This window comes from Toxotes jaculatrix, chromosome 7 (genome assembly GCF_017976425.1).
Source record: "Toxotes jaculatrix isolate fToxJac2 chromosome 7, fToxJac2.pri, whole genome shotgun sequence".
In the NCBI taxonomy this organism is placed as follows: domain Eukaryota; kingdom Metazoa; phylum Chordata; class Actinopteri; family Toxotidae; genus Toxotes; species Toxotes jaculatrix.
In genome coordinates, this window is record NC_054400.1 from 11,280,300 (window position 1) to 11,299,695 (window position 19,396).

The 19,396-nt window shown below is 41.6% G+C and overlaps 1 protein-coding gene across 2 annotated transcripts; it reads right to left on the minus strand.

Moving 5' to 3' along the window:
• Nucleotides 1-600: 600 nt before the first annotated feature.
• mapk4 (mitogen-activated protein kinase 4) lies at nt 601-14,389 on the minus strand. 2 transcript variants are annotated; one of them, XM_041042298.1, is made up of 9 exons: nt 13,751-14,389; nt 13,423-13,598; nt 7,855-7,999; nt 6,298-6,380; nt 5,945-6,023; nt 5,454-5,673; nt 4,688-4,853; nt 3,949-4,216; nt 601-3,891 (listed from the first exon to the last, which is right to left on the minus strand). In XM_041042298.1, exons 1-9 carry the CDS (start codon nt 14,115-14,117, stop codon nt 3,260-3,262), a joined length of 2,136 nt encoding a protein of 711 aa, XP_040898232.1. In that variant the 5' UTR covers nt 14,118-14,389; the 3' UTR covers nt 601-3,259. The 2 variants fall into 2 exon arrangements, with proteins under 2 accessions (XP_040898232.1, XP_040898231.1); XM_041042297.1 differs by having other exon boundaries at nt 601-4,216.
• Nucleotides 14,390-19,396: the final 5,007 nt, after the last annotated feature.

Consider the following 19,396-nt stretch of genomic DNA (forward strand, 5'->3'; position numbering starts at 1 on the left):
ATGAACTGTTCCTAAAGTTGGCTAAATTTCATGTACACAGGCTAAGCCGGAGTCAGATTTGAGAAACTTGGATTAACTGCCATTTGTTTAAAATACTATACCATATATTATAGGCCTTAAGGCAGGTCCTGAATAATTATATTAAAGGGTTCTTGTGTCCAAATTTACATGGTGCATATTGCTAAATAAATTTGAGTTTGAAACAAATTATCACAACATATGAGCCCACAGATGATGGGTTACTCCAGTCATACATTTACAAATTACATCTAAGAAATCAGCCTCTCTCTCAAGACAGTAATTACAGTTAGACGACATAGGGATCAATAGAATCATTTTAAACTCAAGTATAAACAGTTTTGATTACGTTTGAGTATGTTGTATTTTTATTATATTGCTGTTTGTGCCTGGTGCCGTTTTGTCTGTCTACATGTTTTCCTGATGAATTGCATTTGTGTAAAGGTTCATCTAGGGATGGTCATTGCAATCTATGGCTGTAAATATAGCAATTTTGATGATAATAATAATGTATAGCTCTGTGGCAAAAAATATGAGGTCAAATAATAGTTTAAGTTTTGTTTTATTAATTTTCCAGCAAAAACAGAAACTGCAAAAAGAGATAATATCAATCAATACTGAGCATTTAAAAACCTCAACTGTTCTCAAATGAGAAGCTGGTACCTCTGTGAAGCATGAGTACAAAGGAAATAAGAGCCCACAGAAATCTGACTGTTTCACAAAGTGACACATAATGAAAGTTTAAGCTGTTTGAATAGTTGTGAAAGCCATGCAGACGGGGGAGGATATGTTACATTCAGCAAGCTTGAAGCATTGAGGTGTACAGAGGCACATTTTCTACACTGCTTCACCCACTTCAATGAATTAACTTAGGCTCAGTATCCACAGGTGTTACAGTATGTTTGTGTTATGCGTCAGTGATGTTATTGCTGGCTTAGGTTACCTGCAGAGGAAACTGTACATGTGATCATTAAACCTGTACAGGTTAAAAACTAGACTCTGTTTAATTAGTTTAGCACAGCTTTTATCTTTTTCAATTAAGAGATAAATGGCTCTGAACCAGAAAATGGACAGTTTGTACTTTTTCCATGACATGAACACTCCTGTCAGTTCATCCAGCAATCCAGCCCAGGTATGCTTAATAACTTAAAATAACATAGACAGTGGTGGAATCTCAGTACTCACTGAGGAAAACCTGTATTTCTGAATGTGCTAGTGACTCTAAATGTGCTTCATGTCTATTATGACTATAAAAGAACATACCTGGCTTTGCAGTATCACTGGTTGTACTGTCAGCAATTCTCATATATGGCTCTATCCTTAGGACGTCATACTGTGTTGCGCAAATGATGATCTGCTCACAACCTGTGTATGTTGGCTACAGTGTGTATACAGGGTGCAGATATTATGAAAGTCAGCCTTTTGCAAAACCATTTGAAAAGAGAACATAAAGCATTTATTCTTAAGATTTATCCCTGTGGGTGCTGCATACAAAGGGATAATATTCTGTGTGCAGCTTGCATGGATCACATAGACTGAAATTAATTTTTAAGAGGGCATGAAAGACTTGTTGGTAACTGACTGGAAGTTGATATAATCTGAATAGGTATCAGGTGTTGGACTGAAAGATCACAAAATAGAATAAATACATCTTATTTTGGGACGTTGTAGCTGTCCTGGGAAGTGTTTTTTACATCTCAATATTGTGCCTCCGACATTCCCAATAGCGGTACCCCTGTATGTACAGCCTTTCCATGTGCTCGCTATTAGTTTTTTTAGTTTGACAAGTGAATGTCAGATGCACTTGACTGAGACAGTATGAGACACAAACCAACAGCCTTCATCTGTTAATGACTTCTGACTGTATCTTTTACCTGATTTGGTTACCTTGGTGGTGAGGTCATCGGATGCCAGAATAAATAACATTCTGAGGGTCTACTGTCTAACATGTTGGATAGAAAAGTATTTCAAAAAATATGTTTTATTTATTTTCTCTTCCATGTGTCAAAATGGTTACTGGGCAGCAGTGAGAAGTTTTGAGTACAAATAATTTCCTATAAAGGTTGTAAAGGATCTACATTCTCCAAAATATAGGCCACTGTTGTTTGAATTAGAACTTTCTGTGGCTAACAATGAAGCAAGAAAAATGGTGACAGAAACCTGGCTGTCTCATACAGAGAGGATAGTATCTTCTGTTTGGTGCATCGGGCAGACAGGATATGAAACTGTTTACGATTGAACTAGAGCAAAGTTTGCTGAAAAGCCATAAATTATTACCATAGAGCATTCCACATTTAAACAAAATACAACTCACTCCAAGTTAACATAAAATTGTGCTCTAGTACTCTAAGAAACTAACAAGAATATTTTAAACACAAGAATATCAAGACAAGAGTCTTGGGAAATATACTATAGAATTAAATGTTACAACAGTTTTATACAAGTTTACAAGGCATGTGTCGGTGACAGAGCTCATTAAGTCACCGCGGGAGTGTTAAAACAGCATCAAATAAAATCCTTACGGGTCACGGTGTAGCATAATTTGACTGATTATTTTTCAGTTAATACATTCAGAGAAACTTGGAAGAAGCATTTCCAGTGTCACTATCATTATTTGGTGAACATCACCTTTGGAAGACAGTCTGACGTTTCAAGAAATAACTGAATCACTGCCACGCAGCAAGAGTACACAAAAAAAAAAACTAAGCAAAATTAAAACAAACCAAACGATCCCTCTGCAGTACGTTACTGTCATCAGTAGCCTGAATAACTCTTGTTCACAGGTCGACTGTTCCGTCTTAGTCATATGCCAGTGTTTGCATCACAGAATATGTTGCTATCGAGACAAAGTATGACCCCGCTTTAACTTAGCAAATGATAGCAAACCAGTATTACCAAAATCATTAATTAGCTGATCATTTCTAAATATTCTCATGTAGAACAAATCATTATTTGCAATGCTGAGCATGGTTATTTACATTTAACCCAAATACTTTCTGACCTCTTCTTACCTGAGAGGACCTCTTGACAAAGTTGCAGGATTGCTTAAGTGAGGGCTTTAGTCACCATGTGTGGCATGTCATTGCAGTTGTACCAAAAAGACAACAGCTGCTACCACTAAGGTCTAAAGTTTAAGCAGCATATTCAACCATGGACACACCTCACTATGTAAAGCACTATTAGCATTTGGAAGTGCCATTATGATGGTATACTGTGGTGGGCCTGAAGTTGAAATTCAACATCAAGAGTTAGGAGTCTGTGGTGGTGGAGTCCTGTGCTCTGGAAACCTGGGCACCTTTCGGTTAATGTTTGGCTGTTTGCTCTCGTCCTTCCACCCTGCCTCTTTTCCTTTTTTCCCGTCTGCTTTCTCCTTATTCTGCCTGCACAGCTTCAGTGCTCGGGATATGAACACATCCAGGTCAAAAAGCCGCTCTTTTTGCTTGACAGGAAGTGACTCCACGGAGTTGCCATCTACTGGCTGAGAAATGGAGGAAGTAGAGGAAAGGGGCTGAGATTCTGAGGGAGGAAGAAGTGGTGAGGTGGGGGGAGAAACTGTTTGAGGTGATTGAGGAGGAAGTGGAGAGGTGGGGGATGATGGGAGAAGTGAGGGAAGGGAATTCGAGGAGGATGTAACAGGTGGAAGTGGGCTGAGTCTGTGTTCATCATATTCAGCTGATGGTTGCCGCACAACCTCTGTGTAGCGGAAGACTGGAGTTGGGAGGTCAGTTGGGGAGAGAGGGAGAGGGGGAGAAGAGGTGTAGCAGGAGGGTGACCGTGGCTCCAAAGAAGGACTGGGACTGGGCGAGTGCAGACGAGACTGGGTGCTCTGCACCCAGCGAGAGATCTCCTGGAATAAATCCCCCGTCTCCTCGTCTTCTTCCTCTTGTACTTCCTCCTCCTTCTTCTCTCCCAGGTCCTCCACGCTGCCACCAATGGGCTCAGCAGGCAAAGGAAGGGTGTTAGTGTTACGCTTCCAATGAGACAGATCCAGTATCAGCTTAGGCTCTGAGTAGTGTTGAGGCTTGCCCTCCCTCCAGGCAATTTTATCCAGATATGAAGGAGAGCCCACTTTGTAGTCACAGGAGCGGCCACAGTCCAGTTCTCCGTACCCCAAACCACAGGCCCGTTCCAGAGAGGAGTGAGAGTTTTCCAGGAAGCGTTCAGCTGAGCTACTGTGGGAATATTTGCGTGGGTCGACCTATGTAAGATAAATGGGGTAGCAGATGGGATTACTTCATATTTCAATGGCAAAAATGAAACAAAACTAAATAAAATAAAATATTAAAAAAAGGAATAATGGAAGTTCTTCCACCACAAACATTTGCTATTTGATAAAATCTTCTCTTAAGACGAGAAGGAGAGAGCAAACAAGCATGGTAAGATGCTAACAAGGGCATGGGGGGTAAAAAAGCAATGCATGGACAGGGTCTATATGGAAATGTGATTACATTTTAAAACACACTTGCAGTACCACTGCTGTGAAACCGAGGCTACACAATGTCTCATCCCTGAGCTCATTTGTTGTCATGGCAACTTTAACCTAATCAGCTTTATCAACTTCATTACTACTCTCTGTGCGCTTCATTAAAATAAAATAATGGTTACACTCAAGTACAATTCTATCAGTGCAGGGGAAACATGACAGTAAAAGAAGATAAAGAAGGAAAACCTGAGCCTCCTCTAACAGTGAGGTGGAACTGGCCCGGGGGTCCCGCTGCACCTCCTCATCCTCCGCCGTGTCTCCCAAGTCAGAGGTAATGTGGCCAGGGGGCATGCAGCGACACCTCCCGCCTGACTGCTGCCAGCACACATCTGTTGATAAACTGTTCTCATACCTGTAGAAAGACAGAAATTAAGTATTCGTACTTCATAATTCACAATTCGTCTTATAATAACTTCACTGAGAAGTATATTGAGTCTGATATGTTTAGTTACAGAAGGTAAATAGAAATCTAAGTCTAAGTCAGTAAATCTAAGTCATGGTTGTAGATAAAGGGCTAGTGGATTAAATGATCGTACCATGCAGTGAAGTGGTCAAAATGTTTTGGAAGCTCATGCTGTTTGAAGGTTACATCAGTTTTGTGTTCGTATTCATTAAAGTATTTTAAATCATTTTATGAAACACAGATTAGCAGGACTATATAGACTACATAATCATAGAAAATTTGAACTACATAGCATGACAACAACTCCACTGTGATTGTGGATTAGCCTCAAATCAAAGGTAAATATTTTGTGTCCATCCAAATTAATCTAGTGCGTAACCCAAAAAGTACAGTGTTGGTAGGTTAGCTTTTAGAGTAAAGTAGAAAAGACTGTTGATGTTTATGAAACATTGTAAAAGTGCACAGTATAAAATTCAGATAAAAACATGCTAAAAAAAAATGAGTGGAAAAATTCTGCACCAGTGTATAAAAAAACAGAAATCTACACACCTATCCCAGTGGATGCTAGAGGCCTGACTGTTGCTGTTGCTGAGGCTCTGCTCGGTGATGAGGCTGTCCTCCAGTTCGTCCTCGATGCGGAAGGGATGCGATGAGGTGGGTTCATCCTCTGGACAGGAGTACTGCTGGAGGAAAGGATGGGACAGCGCTGCTTCGGCTGTTAACCGATCCATGGGGTTAAAGGTGAGGATACGCTCAAGGAAATCCACAGCTGAGCGGAGAGGAAGAGGAGGAGAAGTAAAAGGTAGTGACCATAAAGTGTGTTCTTCTTAAAAATCACTATCTCTAAGGGCTAAATTATAGGTTAGACCTCCACACCTCTACACCTTATAATCTCTCCATCCTTCACAGCTCAGATGTGAAGGATGTTTTCTGTATCTTTTTTTCTTCCTCACATCTTCCACTATTCTTATTTGTCCCCCATTCTATTTCATACAGCTTGACCCTCCTCTTCTCCCCACTACTCAGTTCCCTCTGCTCACCTTGAGCATCCATTTCAGGGAGCAATTCAGAAAAGGGTTTCTTGACTCTCCATCCACGACTGACATATGAAGGCATCACCTGGGAGAGGATGACAGTGGGGTTAAGATATGCGCATAATTGTGTTGCAGTTGTTTATTTTTGTACACTTCTTGTGTTCAAGGCACCACACTAAATTAATTTTTACTATAGAGCAGATTCTAGTTGAAAGAATCACACAGACATGGCTCATGTGGGACAGAGGTGTGCCTACTTTTATGTAAAGCTGTAAACATAACATGACAATAACACCCTGTTCCATAAATATACAGTCAGCTTGCAGACAAATGACTTGCAGCAGCCACTGAGGCATCACCTGTAGCAAGTCCTGCCTGTCCTCCTCTCTCAACACTGGCACTGTGTTGAGAATCAGCTGCATCTGCTCCAACTCATGAGCTCCTGCAGAGGCAACCGGCCAATCAGGGACAAGCAGAGAAGAGACAGAGGATCAGTTACATAAGCAGAAAAAAGGTGACCAATTAAAGTCAAACAGGAATAACTAGGAAGGGCTAACCTGCCAAGTAAAAGAAATGGTAACATAAAGAGGTTCAGTTAATGAATACAGATAGGATGGAACTCTGGAATTACCACTCAGTGTTAAAACTGCCACTTCAATTTTACTTCCATTGCTTCAAATCAAACAATAAGTCACTTCTTGCAAATTCATTTTCTCTTTTCCCTCTGACCTATTCAAGAGTAAATCCAACCTAAATCCCACACTGGTAAGTTAGGAGAGGTTGAAATTTCAGGCATGTTGTTTTTCTGGTCACACCCAAACTGTGATTCCACAGCAGGTAGCAGTATTTTGTGCAACAGGGAATTTTGTGTCCACAATGCAACCTGTTGGATGGCACTACACTGAATACAAATCCCACATCCTTCATATATTGGCAGACATTTACCACAACTATGGCCCACTCCTAACCTCTTTAAGCTTGGACATCAACCTGAGTTTGTTGGGGGGGGGGTCATACAAAACCTGGGAGAAATCAGACAAGCTCAACCCTGGGAAAGGTCCCCAAAGAGCATTCTACTTTGGACAGCTGATGGAGAACGACTAATGCACAGTCACTGACAATGGTGTAACCAGAAGTACAACATGCTTTAAGTTTTCAGGTCACAGAGAGCAGTGCAGCAGTATTTTTCCACCCATGTCATACAATGTCAATTTGCACCAGCAGGTGGTGCTACATCAGCACATTAACCAACCAGAAATAAGCAAGAAGTTGCAGTGTGTTTGGATCAGAGTCTTTCCCTCTGGTAAACAAAAATATATTGTGCCATGTAAACTGTGTTAAGCGAAAAGAAAGGCAAACATCTCTAACATATGATGTGTGAAATTCTAGCAGAGAAGAACACCAGGGGATGGATCAGGCTGTTGAGTTTATGGCACCATCTCTCCTGTGGTGTACAGGGCTGGTGGAGGTCAATCAGCCTGTCATGAGGAACTACATCTGCTTCAGACAGTGAGATTTTCTGTATCATCATTGTTATTCTGGTCAGGCAAAGAAGTAGCTTGCAGAAAAAGAGTAAAGTGTCTTTGGTAGAGGACACTGGAAAGAAAACATCTCATTAGCTCTCACTTGATGCTACCTTTTCTACAGTGATACAGTCTTTAAGCCCCTTTTTTGCATCTCTACTAGTAAGAACTTTTCTTAATGTACTACAGGACACTAACAATGTATTTAGTCAGTTCCTGGGAAAATCTTGCAGGACTTTTAGTAAAAAGATGTTTCTGGTGAATACGAATGATATAATCATATTTCATTATGTCATCAAAGAAATGATTCACAATATCATAATGTTTCTGTAGGACATCAAGGTCATGATGACAGTGTTTTAGTGGAGACTGTTTGACAAACAGCAGAGGTACCTGCAAACAGCATGCGTCCAGTGAGCATCTCAGCCAGTATACAGCCCGCGGCCCACATATCTATGGCCTTGGTATAGTTGTTGGGGGATAGGAGCAGACGTGGGGAACAATACCACTTAGTTACCAGACCCTCGGACAGATAGCCCTGGAGAAGGAGGTGAAGTGGTGAGTGGGAGAAAACAAAGGAGGAAGAGAGAGAAAAAGATAAGTTAAAAGACAGAGGAACAGAATGATTTACTGTCGTTATCTGAGTGATGAGCGTGCAACAGATTGATTTTACAACAAACAGATTTTTAAACAGATTTTACTACCTGTAACCATTAAGCAATGTATTTATTACACACACACACACACACACACACACACACACACACACACACATATATATATATATCATCACAAGCCTGCAGACAGTGTACTGGCAGTTATTTTTGATGGAGTGGAAGCATTATAAAGCTCACAGGAGATACTTTGGTTTACACCAAGAAGACTTCATCATGTTATGTCTGTCAGGTACATGATGGGAACTGGCTTTTGGATACACTCTCTCCAGCAGAAAATATTCTCCTGAATCTCTACCTGCGGTTCACAGAGTTTCACCAAGCCTTTGATGCTCTGCTGTACAACAACACAAGTCCTCTCATTAGGGCTGCTCCGACAAGGCTCCCTTCTGCCTTTTACTTATGTAAATGTTCACCTTGTGAATAACACTGATGATGCCGTGCATGGAGATAAGCCACAGGCAAGCACATTCACACTCAAACCAGATTTATTTATAATGAGATGCTTTTGCCTGTTGCTATCATTAAAGTTCTCGTCGCCTCTTATATACCAGTCCACCTCTCACTCTGTGTAATCGCTCCACTCTTCGACCTTACAAAACCTCACATTTCCTGCACTTACTACATGATATTTCCATTCTTCTTCCTTTTCCTCACATTGTATCTCTCCTGATCTTATTTGCTGCCCCAGGCTTAAACTTCCACAGTCATGACATTTGAGGACTATAGACTGCATAACAAAATATGCTTATAATTAGGTTTAGACAGTCTCACACATTTTATATATTTTGAGACAGGGGTCCTCCCTCCTCCATCCTTGCTGCTCCTGTTCCCTTCTGCCCTCCTGTCACCCCTCTCCTTAAGACCATAGTTTCCATTTCCTATCCTACCATTCACCAATCTATTGCTCTATCTGGTACTTCATGCAGAATTGCTCTATTTAAACTTATTACATTTAGACAGCACTGGTGTTAACTTGGCCAAGGTGAGTTTACATACTCAAGACTGATGTCAGAAATTACTCTGTGAGCTTTTTTCACACAATTTAAATTATTTTAGCCACCTGCAACGCCAACATAAGTAGGACATAGCCCCTCTGACGATTATGTTTTAGGTCTGGCCCAAAATGGTTTTATATTTTACTTCTCAGCTGAGAAGAGAGTTCCCTCATCATCTTTGAGGATGGGTCAATAAAACCGTAGTGCATTGTGTCTCAATCAGCAGGTTTAAGGCATGACTCAGAGCCTTTATCCATCGTGGGCCACCCACGTCAATGTTCCCACTTATACATCCCTTCTAGCAATGTGCCCCTACATAGAATTCAACCTGGCTGAAATGATTTTTAAATGTCACAATGGCTCTATGGGTTGTAATGGAATTTTACCACCATTATAAGGTTCTTAGGTAACCTGATGTGCCCTGCACAACTGGAACACATGATTTAAAATGTTTTTGTTTTTGTATCTCTGTGAGTGTCAAATGTAGCCACGGAACTAGTCTGTACGCACCTGTAGTAGCCTTATCGTGTACTCCCTGCTCTCAGCAGACACCCTCTTTTGTCTTTCTCACACATATATAGTATAAGAGTGTATTCAGAAGAAGCCATCACTTTATTGTAGATTTCCACCACAGGGTTTTTTCTTTTTTCTTAGGAGTTACATTACTCCTAGAGTCCAATGTGTTGAATGAACTCCCCTGTTCTACAGCCACCATCAAGTAGCTGTGAATAAAATGCTATGAATTGAGAACACTCTTCAGTCAGAGAGCTCTCTTCAGTCTTAATGTTTCTCTACTCTCCACTCTTTTTGCACCTGTGCTCCTCCTGTGCTGCCTCTGCTTCCCTCTCATCCCTCTCCTCTTTAGCCCCACATCATGCGTCCCTTACCTACTTCCTTTATGCTCTCTACACCCTCTCTCTCCAGGCCTACTCTGCCCTCACTGCACCTTCCCTCTCCATGCCCTCCCCTGCTCATCACTGCCTTCTCTCCTCTGTGTGCCAGAAGATGACAGAGCAGAAACTGATGCTGAGTGCTCAATGATGGTCTGACAAACATACACTCACCTTGTCTTCTACTTGTCTGTCTGTCTATCCCTTCGTTACTGATCATTCTCTACATCTGAGCTCTCCTTTCTGCTGATAGACAGTGACTCTCGATGCCATGTTTCATGTCAACAGTGCAACATTTTCAGGCTGTATTTGATGATAAAAGTTAATCATAACAGAGCTTTGGAAACTGTTTTTCACAGAAAAAGAAACATATTTAGGTCTTAGTTTCCCAAACCGATGCTGGCATGATGTCTCAGATTAGCTATTTTTACACCTTTTTAAACACTGTACAGACTTTTGTGTGACATCTCCTCACCAATATAAAAGGTTTATTGGATGCCCTCACCCCTCTCTGCTGTCATCACCTCCTACTTCCCTCTGCATCCGTTTCCCTTAATCTAAACTCCCCCTCACCTCTGTTTCTCTTTCCCTTACCCTTCCTCTTTTCTTCACACTTCACCCCATCTCTCTCTCTCTTTGCCACCCTGCTTGCCTCACCTCCATTCTCACCATTTTCATCTCTCCTTCTTTTCTTGACAGCTAGCTGTTCCCCTCTGCTTATTTTTACCTGCCTCCACTTACTGTATCATACTTTTTCAACACTCTCTCTTTGTTCACCTTTCCTCCCCTTTTTTTCTCTCTGTCCTTCATTCAGGTCATGAATAATTTCTGTGGTGTGATCCAGCACTGCCTCAGCAGGTGACATTCGCACAGACACAGCAAGTTCCTGCTGGTGTTGACTGTAAACAGCATCACAAATACTGTTTTCTCTGCCTCTGCTTCCCTCCTCTGTCCTCTCAACCTCTCCGTCATCTCCCTTCACATGAGTAAATGTTTGTCTGTGTAGTCAGAGGCGCACTCCTCGACAGCTCGTCAAACAGCCTCATTTCAATTCACTGCAGAGTCACAGGTGTGCTGACAAAACTGCTGCGATAACACACTGACCATGTAGGATTCTGTAGGAAACACTAAGAAAAAGTATAAAATTGTAGAAAGGCAGAGAATTATTTTTTGGAGTAATTACAGTTAATTGAAAAGAGGGCAGATCATTCGGTGGCGAGAACTAGAAATTTAAACTTGCCAATTTCACTGTCAAACATGACACAAATTAAATCCTGTGATGCAACAACCCTATTTGAGTGCAATAAAAATGGATATATAAGCAACATAAAACCAGAACCACCAGTCTTGTTTTAAAGTCCAATAATAAAGTAAATACAATTTATGAATTTCCATCACAGCTGAAGTCTGAACTGCCCACGTCCATTAGCAAAAGGAAACGTCTTAAAAAGCGGCTCGATGGCTCTGCATTATTAAATAAAAGCGAGGATGCTATCACATTCACTGCAGGCATCTGCTTTGGTGTCAACACTGCATCACAAATAGGCCAACAACATCTTAAACACACATCATCATACACACTAGCACACGCACATAAATCTGGTAAATTTTATGCTATTTTGAACAATGACAAACTGATATTCTGCTGCCAAACAGGCACATCAGATGGAACAGACTCCCAACTAACTCCCAACGCCAAACTTAGAACAATTCAAACCATGTCAGCAGTGCTATTCATCTATCTATCTATCTATCTATCTATCTATCTGTCTGTCTGTCTGTCTGTCTGTCTGTCTGTCTGTCTGTCTGTCTGCCTGTCTGCCTGTCTGTCCGTCTGCCCATCTATCTTGTGTTGGTGCAGTTCAACCCTGAACATTGTGTTCCCTGACAGACTGAGCAGTTTCTATAGGTACACAGTGTGAGAGTGTAGATATGCAGCCCCACACACACACACACACACAGTTTCACACAACCTTGTTTCTGCTGTCTTGCACAACCCGAACTACCTTCATTTCTCCCACATTTTTCACTTTTTGCCACCCCCCCGTCTTGTTTTTCCTCTTTGCACTTTTGCTCACCCTCCCTCTTTTGGTCCCTTTGTACTTTTCACCTCTCTTTCTCTCACCCCTCTGAGACTCAATATTTCTCACTCTTGCTCCTCATCTGTTTTTTGCCTCCCTCTCCCCTCATCCCCTCCAAATGCACCCCCTGCGTCTGCACCCAGCTGATCCCCCGGTCCTGTGTTCTGAGCTGACAAAGATCCCCTTTCACAAGAGCTCCTCTCCACATGCACAGACCCAAAAAACACACAAACATACAAACACACACACATGTCCTGCCCTGCTAATGTGACAGTATTGCTATGGGATCTTCATGCATAATAAAGCAGCACAATGGAGCAGTAAATTGTCACATGAATCTCTCAGCCTTCACCTACAATGGACTGGCTAATCACAGGGTTTAATTAGCACAAAACTTGATACCAGGTTTGGGAAGAAGATGTTAATAGCAGGGGTTTAGGGCAATTGTGAAAGACACAGGTCGGCAACATCAGACATGGGGATGTGTAATAGGAGAAACTGATCGTAGGTCTTGGCTGCACTGCAGTCGAAACACATAAACGTCTTCTAAGAGGTATAGCCGTTACACACTTATCAGTGTTTGATATTTTGAAATTCTGGCTGTATTTGGACAGCCAGTATACGTTTTTAACAGTTAAATTTTTTATTAGAATCAGACTAGTGATGTCAAAGGTGTCACCTGAGATACCACATCAAGTTTTATGGATTCCTTTGCAGCTGGATCCCATCCTATAATGTATCCATTTCTACACAAGGACAAGATAATGTTTAGTATTACAGTATTCCCTCTAGATTCATCCAAGCAAGCATCCAAACAAGACAAGATCAATACAGCCAATGCTATGTGAACAAACATCTAAACTTTTATACTGGTTTACCTTCTGAAGATTGTGGATTTATAAAATTAAGAGGGAACATGTTAAGAGAGCATGAACCAAAAGAGAATAATAATCTGGCGTCTTATCAAAACAAAGCTTGGCACATTGGGTACATTTGCATGCCCCAAAAAAGATGAGTAAGAGTAATTAGGTTATGGCTGCAAAAGTTTGTATGTGTTGTTGATTACTCTAAAACTCCACCTTACATGTCACATTTGGTCATCAGTCAAAGTATTTTTCTTGTAGATGAGCACTCTTTTTAAAAGTGGAGAATGAGGAAACTGTAAAGAGCTTGTATGTAAACACACTGTAGGCCCTATGGAAACCTCTTTGAGGCAGATTTCCATGGTGAGAGTCAACACACTGTACATATAAGTGTCCTTACAGTATATGTGTGTGCATGAATGTGTGGGAGGTTTCCTTGCGCCGCTCACTCTCACCTTATGAGAATAGTGAGGGTCGACTATCCTGGCCAGCCCGAAATCTCCGATCTTGAGCAGCAGCTGGTCTGTGTTGATGAATATGTTGGCAGGCTTTAGATCTCTGTGCAGGACGTTAGCTGAGTGGATGAACTTTAGTCCCCTCAGCAGCTGGTAGAACAGCAGAGTAGCGTGACCTGCTCAAGGGCAAAAATTAGACATAAGGATAGATTATAATGTGTCCTTGTAATTGCAGTTACAACATGTATTCATAACTCAGTGAATATATTTTAAATGAGCCACATCTTTATTCTATATTTTATTTTTTTATTCTTTATTTCCTCCATACCTGTGGACAGTGGCCCTTGTTCCAGCAGCCGAGCCAGATCCGTCTCCATGCACTCCTGGACAATGTACAGGGCGCTGAGCTGGGTTGGATCTCGGGGAAGTGGCCTTCCATATGGCGCCAAAACCTCATGAACCCGGACCACATTTTCATGGAGCAGCCTATGGGTGATTTTGACCTCCCGCAGGGCATGTTTCACTGACACAGCGTCACGCATCACCAGCTTTTTAATTGCCACACGCTGTCCATAGCGCTGGTCCACTGCTGAGAGTACCAGGCCGGTGACACCTGAGCCAAGAGGTCGAAGGTCAACAAAGTGACCACCGAGGTCAAAGCCATGGAGGAAGAGGGGAGTGTCCTGTCTGGCCATGATAGCTCAGTTTAGAGGTATTAGAGGCAGATGAGGGATAGATTTCAGGTAGTTTGATGTACTTAATGGATCCCCACAATTTCTACATTAAAACTGCTTTGTTATCGTCTGATGAACACAATGTCACATCCTGCTGGTGAGACTAGACACCCGACTTTTTTTTAGGTAGCGGGTGCACGTAGATGTCTGTTTTCATGTAGAAAAGATCTTAATTCAATGCCACATCCAGCCACAACTAAGAAGATGGTGGCAGTTTTAGGGGCCCTGAAAAATTCCAGTAGGATTATTTGACAATTCTGCCAAATTTGTACTCAGAACTGCAAGCAGGTTAGGAAAGGAAAAAAAAAATTCTACAGGCCTAAGAAGAGTTTCTTTGTGCATCATTTCACCACCTCTTCGAGTCCTGTGTGGGCAGATTCTTATTAAATCACCCTTTTACTAAACCATCTGTTGTGAATGTTCACATTTTAACTGATCTTGGAGGAGTTTAGGACAAGGAGTGTCTGAGCAAAAAAAAAAAAATCCTCAGAAAGGATCAAAATCTATGAAACCAAGTACAAACTAACATTTGTTTTTGTTAGTGATTGTGCACCTACAGGCTGAAACGTGTTGTTTAAGAATCTACAGTACATGTTCAAATCTAAAAAAATTTTCCATCAACATTTTCCTCCTGACACTTTATGATGATTTCTGCTCCACAGATGTTATCTGATGCTGCAGGAATGCACCAAGTCTAATCTCTCACTGTATCTTCTTCACGCACAGATAGTCAGAATATCAGTGAGACTTATTAATACTACCCAGGGCAGGGGTATCCATAGAAACAGCCCTCTGTGTGGCTGATCCTGCTCTTACATGTGTAGATGCATCATGGGACAGCAACAGGCAGACAGTCGGCTCTGCACTCCTCTCCCTTTCTGCACACTCTGCTGCTTGCTACAAGTCCCGTAATCCTCATTGACCAGTCAAAGCTTTTGATACTGAGGCAGGTGAAGAGAGGCGGGGTCATGTGTTTTAGATTCAATGAGACTCTGTTGGCTCCTCCTCTTCTTCCATGATACCAGAGTGCCTCAGTCAGTCAACCAGTCACACAAGTTCATTCATTCAGAGACTCTGAGAGGGATTCCACATTTGGACAGCGGGTCAAATCCTGGAACTGTGGTGTCTTCTGTGTGCATGTGCATACGTATGCATGCGTTTAATCCCTCAGTAATCTGCTTCCTGTTGCCTTCTCATGAATGTAGGGATTTTAGCATCAGGCTGTGGTCACTGTGGAAAGATATTGCCATTAGCTGCGTGGCTCAGCACATCTGCTGCTGCTGCTGCTCCTGGGGAGAAAAAGAAAAAAACAGAGTGAACAGAGAAAAGGCAGACAAGGAAGATAAAAGTTAAACAGCAACAGCGCCTGCGTGTCAACGGGGTCTGTGTCGCAGGAGAGTTACCATTACATAACAGTGAATGGCAGTGTAACCTAATCTACACCAGCAACTTAATGTTCTAAGAGAGGATAATCACATCAGCTCAATGATGCTTTAATATCTGCAATATGAAGCTCCTGACATTTCAGAGCAGGGACACAATTAGACAGAATGGAGCAGATTAACATGGTGGCATTTTTTTTTCAATGAAAAGTCCACTCATTTATTTCTTGTTGCATTTTCTGACATTTTAGCTCTTATTCCTACCCCGGGGAAGGTCATATAAGTAGGTATGAAACAAAAGCATTGACTTTCTCGCACCCCTAGATCCCTGGGCTGTAAGAACTCAAACAATCCATCAATCCATAAAACAAATCTCTTTGCTGTCAAAGGCCTGGGGGCAGGGTTGAGTATTTGCTCTCTCTTCTTTCTTTCAAGAAATGGGGTGTACTTCAGCTGCTCTCTCAGTGTTCGAAACACTTCTAAACATACTCATGCTTGCCTCGGTCAGGCTGACTGTCAGAGGTTGTAAGAGTGTAAGGTGAGAACAGAGAGACTGAGAGAGAGAGAGAGAGAGAGAGAGAGAGAGAGAGAGAGAGAGAGAGAGAGAGAGAGAGAGAGCATTGACAGTGGTGCTGGGTGGGAGGTGCAGCACTGGGCTAACTTTATAAATAATGCATAACCACTGGAGATGGCACTTGCTGTTCTCTCCATGCATTTACTCTCCATGTCTTCACGTTACGCAACAAGAATATATATTATAAATAAGAATAATTTACAGTTTCCTGTGTGATCCTGTGCAAAAATAAATATATAATTAAATAAATAGTTTCTTATACAGAAGCTCAATGTCAACAGGCTTAGAAATAAAACACTGCCGGTAAATATCATTCAGTTTGGGATCCTGAAGGAAAAAATTAAACTATACAGAGCCACTGTGATGTTAACAAATTTGTAGGTGATAGCAGATGGGAGCAAACATGGGTACACCCTGTTGTACTCTGGCTTTGTGCAGCTGCCATTGTGTCCCTTACAGCGTGTTCTTTCTTTCTTTTTCCTTCTTTCTTTTTTTTTTTTTTAAATTTAACACAATGTACTTCCCAACAAGCAATTCTACTTCACATGGGAAACGATGCACACTCTCTGCACACTGGCTTCGTGCTGCTGCCTTTGTGTGTCTCCATACACTCCAGTAACGCCCCTCTGACAGAACAAAAACAGTGTGATTGAAGTGCATCTAATATCCTGAAGCATGAAGCCCCATTTCCAACAAGAAAAAGAAAAAAGTACAACAGCGACAAACAGGCCTGTGCACCTTTCCCCTCTCAAACTAGCTTCACTTAATCTTATCTATCCCAGCATCTGTTCGGTGTGCAGTAACAAGAGGAAGAAGAAAGAAATACACGCACAGATAACAACAGCAACCATCGGTGCTCACCGGAGTTACACGCAGCCGCAGCCTGCCGTCCAGAAACAAAGATCCGAGGAGAAGATGTAAGAGATACGGGTCCTTGGAAGCAAAGAAAGTGAAGCACGACCGCATCTCTCTCTCTTTCTCTCTGTGTGATTTAGATGATACAGGGGGGGGGTAGCAGCAGGCACGGGTCGGCACAGGAAGGGGGAGATCCGCCGAGATGAGATAAGCCGGAGGCTGCTACAGAGCCGGTTATTGTGGGCGACTGTCCGCTCTCTGTCAGCGCTTCAGAGGAGTGATCTGAGAGAGGGAGGAGAGGAGGGATCACCCCCGATTCAGATACAGTCGGCTACATCTAGACCTGAGTGGCTTCACACACACTCATATACACTGCACCACGGATGATGAAGTACCAATCTCTCCCTCCCTCTCTCTCTCTCTCTCTCTCTCTCTCTCTCTCCCTCCCTCTCCCTCTCTCTCAATAACTCCCAGCAGCACCCTGACCTCAGTTAAACCTGGGCTGGTTTTGGTCTCAGATCCAACAGATGAAATTCTATAACAATATGTGAAAGTTAGGGAGAAAATCAGTCAGTCTAACTCTATTTGAAGATAACCTAAACCAGCCTCCGGCTTATTCTTGCCTGATTATTATAGCTTGATCATCACCATGGTCATCTATCATCCTGACAGCCTGACAGAAGCAGAATTTGAGATTTGAGATTCCCCAAGAGAGGAAGCAAGAGAGGATCCTTTGTTGGCAGTGAATGAATATTTGAATATTAACAGCAAGGATGCCGCCATGTCAAGGACCTCCAAAAGAAATAATAGTTTGTTCAGCACGAGAGCTGCTTACAAAGTCTACACTGTAGGGTGATGCAGGCAAAGATGGAGTGGAAATGAAATGTATGAGTTTCTTTGAGCATGTTATTTCTGTGAAAATAGAGATGACATTCTTATTTTTGAAAACATCAGCCTGATTTCACTTTTTGTTGTTACCTTAAAAAAGAAAAAAAAATCTCCCTGAGATTATTTGTGGTCTATTAGTTAATGATGAAATTATTAAATTGTTGTGCTTCAGTTCAGTTTTTGATTTCTTACTATTCCTAAAACTGCTGTTGACAACCTCAGAAAAACCCAGTTTGAACTTGATGTACTGTGTAGGTTGTGGGCCTTCACAAAGACAAAGAGAGCAAAAGAAAAACATACGTTTTTCCAATATTTGCAATGTCCCGTGGCTGTATTTTAGAAAAGTCTGTTGACTTACGAAGTCACATAGCCTGTGGTTAGTACAGGGTGGTTATGAGAGTCAGTGCAGTGAAAGCAAAAAAAAAAAAAACAGAGCAGGCAGGTCATGGTGTAATGTAATAATGATCAGCTGCAGGAATTAACAAAGAGGTGACAGGCTTTAGAGAGACTCACGAGTAACCTACTGTAATGAACGCTGTGTAAAGTGACACACTGATGTTATGGCTCCATCAGTGAGAAGGGTAGATCAGAGTTACAGGGATGGTTCTAGATTTTGAATGACATTTCTGCCTGGTCAGGTGATACACATAAGTAAAAATAAACACAGTGTGTGAGATACCTACGGTAACGGTGAGCCACAGCATCCTGTGACTCTGACAGCTAGGTTAAATATGTTGTTCTCATTTCTTGCCAATCTGGAAGCATCACAGTCAAATAGTACAAGGCACAGAATGTATTTAGTTATGCTAATAATTTATTGAAATTCATGTTCACAGATGAAAAATTTATTCTTTTGCTTTGCTTCCTATTTGTTGCTCATACATACCTAGATAATTTTTTTTACTTTGCAATTTTTTTAGGACACTTTTAGCTAAATTAAATATGTGATGCAACAATGTGATGAATAATTTGCTAAAGTAGGTGATGGGTCAGTGGTTCCTTTCTGATTACTGAGGGGAGGTTTTAATCAGAGAGCTGGTGCTGTTCGAAAATGGAAAGAGACAAAACAGCAACTATGGAATCTGTGTAGCTCCTGTATGATGTAGTTGAAGTGAAACCACCTGGATTCAAATAGACTTTTAGCTTTACATCTTCCAGGTGTGTATCGGCTCCCTTACTTGTGTGTAAGTAAGATAAGACAGGTACATACGTGGAATGCAGTAAAAAGGAAATTGTTAAATACTTTTCTTGCAGCTGCATGAGAGCAAAGTCTTTTCTCCAGATGTTTTTATTCGGTAGCAGGGGAAGCCATCAGAAAACAAGACAAAGACCAGTTCATAATGAAAGGTCAAATCTGTTTTAACAAACAAATACAGGTGATGTAATTAACACACACACACACACACACACACACACACAAAACAGCAACTAACAGTGGGGCAGTTCTAAAGTGTATCTGCCATCACAGAGGCATGAAACAACACTTTCTGACGTCTCCTGTGTGTATTTTTGTTTTTACTGCACTGACAGAGCTTCTGAAA

What these genes read in the sequence shown, in the direction of transcription:
- mapk4 (XM_041042297.1), bottom strand. Translation starts at nt 14,117, where the DNA reads ATGGCCAGACAGGACACTCCCCTCTTCCTCCATGGCTTTGACCTCGGT. An exon ending in ACAGGCAGGACTTGCTACAG is followed by an intron (nt 6,024 to 6,297) that starts GTGATGCCTCAG and finishes ATCCTCTCCCAG; the next exon opens with GTGATGCCTTCATATGTCAG. An exon ending in CCCTGAAATGGATGCTCAAG is followed by an intron (nt 5,674 to 5,944) that starts GTGAGCAGAGGG and finishes CTCTCCGCTCAG; the next exon opens with CTGTGGATTTCCTTGAGCGT.